The 7,087-nt window shown below is 41.8% G+C and overlaps 1 protein-coding gene across 2 annotated transcripts; it reads right to left on the bottom strand.

Moving 5' to 3' along the window:
- Positions 1-215: 215 nt before the first annotated feature.
- fgf8a (fibroblast growth factor 8a) lies at positions 216-6,100 on the bottom strand. Of its 2 annotated transcripts, none has more exons than XM_062430408.1 (5): positions 6,069-6,100; positions 5,931-5,967; positions 4,911-5,091; positions 2,758-2,864; positions 216-500 (listed from the first exon to the last, which is right to left on the bottom strand). In XM_062430408.1, the coding sequence occupies exons 1-5, from the start codon at positions 6,098-6,100 to the stop codon at positions 216-218; spliced, it is 642 nt and encodes a 213-aa protein (XP_062286392.1). The 2 variants fall into 2 exon arrangements, with proteins under 2 accessions (XP_062286392.1, XP_062286393.1); XM_062430409.1 differs by having other exon boundaries at positions 4,911-5,058.
- Positions 6,101-7,087: the final 987 nt, after the last annotated feature.

Here is a 7,087-nt window from a genome sequence, read left to right as displayed (position 1 = left end):
AAATAGATTTCTCATGTTTTTTTCTATTTACAGTTTTTTTTTTTAACTTTGAGAAAAATAGAAAACAAACTACACATTAAGATATAGTAATGCACAGTATAAAAATGTCTCTAGAGGTGTTTTTTGGAGAGCAGAGGAATGTTTCAGGTCCTGGTAATTCAGTCTGTCAGTTTCTCCTCTTTCTCTCTCTCTTCTTGCTATCTTCCTCCTCCTCCTCAGCGCTCTGAAGAGTATCGTGTACGTTTAGTCCTTTGACTGAAGGGATATTGGATGAAGTCAAAAGGCCGGTGGTGGCTTGAGTGGGCAGGCTGCTGGCCCTTCGGCAGCCTCTTCATGAAATGGACCTCGCGTTGGTGCTGGCGTGTCTGCGAGCCTTTCCTTGGCCGCCCGCGGCGGGTGAAGGCCATGTACCAGTTCTCGTAGCGGGCATTCCTCAATGCAGTGTAGTTGTTCTCTAGTACAATCTCAGTGAAGATACAGTCTCTGCCTTGTCCGTTTTTCTACAGAAGCAAACACAGAAAAACAGTCAGTCGGAATGTTCACTGAGCACAACTCAATGAAGATTTACAGATGGATGAAATATCATATGTATAAAGGCTTCCCTGTGCAGCCTGTCCCCTGCATGTACACACTCACACACACACACACACACAGACACACACACACTCACACACACACATACATACTCGCTCTCTCTCTCTCTTTCTCTCTTTCTCTCTCTCTCTCACTCACTCACTCACTCACACACACACACACACACACACACACACACACACACACACACACACACACACACACACACACACACACACACACACACTATCATACACACACACACACACACACACACACAGCCCCCCCCCCCCTCATACTGTACATGTAGCATATGCTACAGTCATTACAGATCAGAGAGAGGGGGATGACAGTAAGCGATGACTCTTCTCCCCCTTCAACAAACATCCAGCAGCCCTCGTGGGTCAGTAGCTGCAGGACGGAGGTTCCAGCCATAAAGCCTTAATCAGCCACCGAGTGTCACTTTCACTCCTGGTTTGTGTTGCATATGTGGTTAAATAACGTGTTATGTGGTTAAATTTGACCATCCAGGCCCTCTACATCAATCGATACATCCTTAAATACTTCTTAGCAGCTCTCTGCTGTGTTCAATTAAGGCCTCAATAGATCAGCTTGATGACATTAAGAGAACTATGATCTGCACTTGGTGATATCATCAAGTACCATCAACATTACATAATTAATCAGTAATCAATAATTAATATTATTAATAAAATGTACAGTGAGGTCAGCTGAAACAGCATCTACTGGACATGGGCACACAGTGCTACTGTAATAAGCTCCCACCTTTTTGAACAAAATAGTGTGATAAAAATAGTCATGATGCACCCATGTGCACACACATATCCAAAAGACACACTCTGTTTATTCCTTCTCTCTTCACACACACACACACACACACACACACACACACACACACACACACACACACACACACACACACACACACACACACACACACACACTGTGGCTGGGGCAGGCTGTGACTGGGCCGGTAGCTCGGGGCAGATGGTGTGCGAGGCAGGGTGCTGGGTGGGCGGGGGAGTGTGTGTGTGTGTGTGTGTGTGGGGGGGGGGGGGGGGGGCAGTGTGCAGGGAGTCTGTTTATTAGCCGTCACAGTAAGAGAGGGGCACTGAGATAACCTCAGCCTGAAACACACACCTACACACTCACATAACAAAACACACAATCCGTCCAGCTGAACCCAAACCTGCATCCTTATATTGTTAAGTCCAGTTTAAAGGATATAATACATACATCATGCAAGACTAGCTACCATTCAGTCATCATCAGCCTCCATTACCCTCTAAACAATCTGATCATAGAAGCATCAAACAAAACTCCTGAAATGATGTAGCTGGTCATCATCCTGAAGTTCAACCAGTACAACATGTTAAACATTAAGAATAATAATAGGATACTACTATGACCTGAAACAAGATTTTAAAGATCTGGCCTAATTCTTATTAACAACTAATCCAATTGAAAGACAAAAAAATAATAGTTTCCTAAACACTGGTCACTGTAGTTTTTTTCCAAACATTATTCAAAAATAAAGAAATTGTGCATTTTGTTGGGGACTATTTTCCGAAGCAGAATGAGATATTTTAGGCTTTGTATACACATGGAACACTTACCAGTAGGATCAATTCATTATTGGTTTTACTCTTTTTGTTGAATTTGTTGTCAATAAGATAAATGTAGAATAGTCATGTGGGCTAATTAACAATGATATTAGGCTGCACACAGTCTATTATCATCCAACACATTTTAGTCCTATAGACGCAAGCGAATGTAGTCCCAGGTCATTCAAAATAACATGGTCATTTCATATATTTACTGTATATATTAGCTATCCTGAACAAACACTTTAAGACTGCTGATGATTTAGCTTTAGAGCTTCTACAACTTCATATTTTCACTTTTCACAAAATGTAGTCTGAAGACAAACATGAAGCACCAAAGCAAACGGACAAATGGATGATTTTGATCTCAACAATTGAACTTCTGCTCTTAACAATTTGTCTCAGAGTTTTCCTTTACACCACACAAATCCACGTGACAAACCCTAAATCCTCCTCTAACTGTGCTGCTACAACCATTGACATTTTGACCTCAGCTACAACAAGTTAGCCAACCTTTTGCTTCAACTTCTGCTGGTTTGAAATCAGCGTTTCACCTCACCTTGCCGATGAGCTTCCCCCTCTTGTTCATGCAGATGTAGAAGCCGGTCTCAGCTCCCTTGATGCGTACACGACTCCCAAATGTGTCGGTTTCCACAATGAGTTTAGCTAAAGAAAATAAATAGAAAAGAGCTTAATTAACAACTACGTCTGATAGAAGCATTGTAAGGGTGGTGAAAAGTTTAGGTGGTTTCAGAATGAGGTGGCTTTTTTGCTGAAATATTTTTGAAACATTGAATCAATGACTTAACAGTGTGCACGCATGTGCATGGACATAAAAGCATTGACAACACACTTGGAAAAATCTTTGAGTGTGTTCTCAAACGGGCATAGTCTCAATCCTCTCTCTCGCTGTCTCACTCTCCCTTTCTCTCTCTCTCTCTCACACGCACACACACACACACACACGCACACACACACACACACACACACACACACACACACACACACACACACACACACACACACACACACACACTCACACTGAAACCTGTGGGACCATTCCTGGGGATTTATTCAAGCTAAAATTCTTGCAAAATGATAAAACCACGTGTCTCGCGATTCTTTGAAAGCTAAAGAGGCGACCCTGGCAGGCCCATCAAGAATTCCTTTTCAAATAAATCTACATTGCCCTCACACATAAAGTTCCACATTTATCTTTATATCCCAAGAAGTACTGAAAGACACAGGAAATATGGACAGTTGCATTTTTGTGGTGCTTTTCAACAAGATAAAAAAAAGTAATCTGGATTTATAAATGTGAGTGAATTTGCAGAATGACAGATAATGTGTGTGTACAGGTTATTTACAGTCTGCTGCACACAATGTCTTTGAATCAGCATTGCAGCAATTCAACATTCTCACAGATATTGATCAAGAAACACTGAAATCAAATAGCGGATGAGCATATTTGAATTCTATTTTAATCCACATTGTCTCATTAAAATGGTTCCATGGCATCGGCCACAGGGTTACTGGGGTCACTGGGAACTCTGACACTTTCTCTCTCTTATTTCTCAAAATGACTTCAGGTGACCTGAATAGCTCGTGGCCACACACATGCACAAGATTACATGAGCTACATTTGTGCTCCATGCCTGTACAAAAGGCAGCAGCAAACACACTGTGATAATACACATTTTATTGAATGACTTAATGCTCTTCATGAAATTGAATCTACTCTAAATACAACAGAAACTGTACGACAGCGTGACTGCAAAGCTCAACAACGCCGGTTTAGGTTCTAAAGCTGGATGGAGTGGGGGTGGAGGGGGGAGATGGAGCTATGCAGGAAATTTTCAGGAGGTAGAAGTTAGATGACTTCTAATGTCTCTTCCAGACTTGCAGGATCTCTAGAGGATCATCTCCAGCACCATCTACAATCCAGTGGGTAGTTACTCTGACCCCCCCACACACACACACACACACACACACAAACACATCGACACACACACCAGTAGTGACTAGGATCACAAATGGTGCAAAGAATGACCTTCTCTATGATTCAACCAAGTTTTTCCTCATTTGGGGAATTACACTATCTTGAAACAAGGCAGAATTTCTCAAATCACTGAATGAATAATGAAGAAATTCAGCATTAGTAATGATCTATCCTCTCTTGTTTTACATACAGATTTTAATTTTAAAATGCTTCAGATCTTGGATATACAGCCATTATTTCACTATTTGAATGACATAATAATGGCATTGAGCCATCTTAAAAAGGTGCAGTGAAAATGTTCGCTCACAGTAGAAATGTATAAGTAGAAATTAATTCTGGAAGAGATTAATAAAAAATAAAAAAAACGTTAAAAAAGAACATTTAAATATTGCAGGACAGCGAGACTATGATGTAATAGCGACATATTTAAAAATAATTGCATGGAGAAATGAATGACATTAAATTCGAAAACCTGAAATGTACATGCTTTGAAGAGACCTTGAAGTGCGCAAAGTGAAAATGTTCCTTTCGCTCTCGGCATAAATGGATAATGTACATAAAACTAAATATATCGAGATTATTCGTTTATTGGAGCCAAAATCTAACCAAAACTGTTTCAATCTTTTTTTTAAACGATGCAAAAAAACATCAAATTGACGGTATGATTGATATTAAAATATATCATTTTTCTTTACTGAATTGCGGGGCCTTACCGTGCACATCTCCATCGTCGGCCATGGCGTTGATCTTCTTGTTGGGCAGGACCTGCACATGCTTGCCGCTGGTCCGGCTGTACAGCTGGTAGATCCGGATCAACCTGCGGCTCTTGAGGTCTGTCACTTTGCTCTGCTCGCTTACATGCTGCGTGAAATTAGGCGGGGACTGATTGGTTACCTGTCAGAAATTAGATGTCATCACAATCAGTATTTGAACATTTATCTTTTTTTTCCTTTTTTTTTTTTTTTAAATTCTTATTTTAACTGACATTAATTTTGCACAAAAGAGGGATGAAAAGTCAAATCTTGACTAAAATACTGAGGGTGCCTTTGGGTTACTGTAGGAAATCTTAATCACAGAGGGAAAATATATCATAACGCAATAACAGCTTGTTGTTGTTTTTCCCGAGTGACAAGTGTAACAAGTTCCAGGAGAACTGATGCCAAATAAAATTAACAGCTTCCAAAAAAGACGCACGGTGTGATTATAGGTTGTGTTGACAGGAGAATGCGCGCCACAGCACACAGACAAAAAAAAGACACAAAAATCACAAACAAAATGAATGCTCAACTTCTCATTCTCTAGTAGTCGCTGATTTTAACCTCACACAAACCCTAAATGTGATGGAATGACTGCTGCTGATGGAAACATTCATTTTCAACCCCACGAAATTTTTCACAAGACTCGCAAGCATATCCCCGTGCGCTGATACCCACGCCTGTGCTCGCGTGTCCTGTGCCAGGTGCCGGTCTGTTCATCAGCAACCTGCCAGCAGGCCGCGCGCCCCGTTGCCCGCCGCGCCGTGGGAGCCATCCGATATTGTTGTATCACATAATGTTCTGATGATTCCTCACCTTTACTCCTATCTGTTAGTGCGTTATGCATCACAAGCTTGGCTACCATTAGTTTTTGAACCGTATCTATAATATGCATATTATAGTGTCCAAAATATATATAAACAAGATTGTTCTAAAACATTTATATTTATATAAAAAGGAATAAAAGTAGTGACATACCTGAGCATAATAGCAAAATGCAAATAAATGTAGAAACCTGCAAAGAAGAAGAATAACATGCATTAAATCACTTCATTCAAAGCTGCGTTTAGAAGTATTAACAGAGAGTAAACAGTGGATGTGAGGAAAAGCACTCACAGATAGCTGAGTCTGGATGGGATGGGTCTCATGGTGGATGGAGGTGAAGAGCCAGCTTCCAGTAGATAAATTCTGACCAGGATCCTTTCAGAGCTGCAAACTCCAGTTGATTTCGTTGGAAATAAAACGATCAAGTCCAAAAGATTTCAGTGAAATCCACAAAAAGGTCAGAGGTGCTGGTAGAGAGGCTCATCAACGCACAGTGGACTCATTCTTTACCAAATCAATGTCCATCACAGGCAAGCTCCTTCTCCGCTGAAAAAGCTGAATAACAGTGATGAATGATCACGGCTGATTATAATAAAGAGCGTCTAGTTCTGCCAGCTGGCTACACAAAGTTTAAGTGCACTTGCAGAAGCGGAGCTGAACGTTGAAGTTTTGAGAAAAGCGCTGTAGGATTGAAATCCTTATTTTTTACAAAGAAGATAAAACCCTGATGCAAGGAGAGAATCATCCGGGCTGTCAGACTTATTCCGTCTGGTTTGTAATCCCTGTGGTCCTCCGCGGCCTTCAGGTGTGTGATCCGTTGCAGATGAGACTCGGGTGGGCTCTGGCTCCTCAGTGCTCTCGGAGTGGCTCGATGCTCGGCTGTGGCAGGACTGCAGGCAGGACGCTCTTTCACTGCACTCTCTGCTCCCATCCCACACCGCTGTCAAGCCTCTCACTCGGCGCTCACACACCCCCGGTTAAAATGGCAGGCTGATCTACTAAGAACAAGCCCCCTTTTTCTGCAGAACAAAAGCAGACAGCCCCCACTCTCCCTTCCCTCCCCCTTTGAGTCAAAACATCTCTTTACCTGAGGAGCGGTCCACACTTGACAGGGGGAGAAATAGGCGAGGATGAGCCTGGCTGCCACAGCCTACACTAAAATCAAATATTACCCTAACCCTCTCCTCATGAACATAACAGTGAGTGCATCAATTGTGTTGTGATAAATCATCAGCTGTAACTTGATGACCCCACAGACCCTCTCCTCTCTGTTCAGCAAGACTCGCGTGTTTCCAGTTTTGTATTCAGTG

This window comes from Scomber scombrus, chromosome 12 (assembly GCF_963691925.1).
Source record: "Scomber scombrus chromosome 12, fScoSco1.1, whole genome shotgun sequence".
Classification (NCBI taxonomy): Eukaryota; Metazoa; Chordata; class Actinopteri; order Scombriformes; family Scombridae; genus Scomber; species Scomber scombrus.
This window is presented reverse-complemented; position numbering and strand designations above follow the sequence as displayed.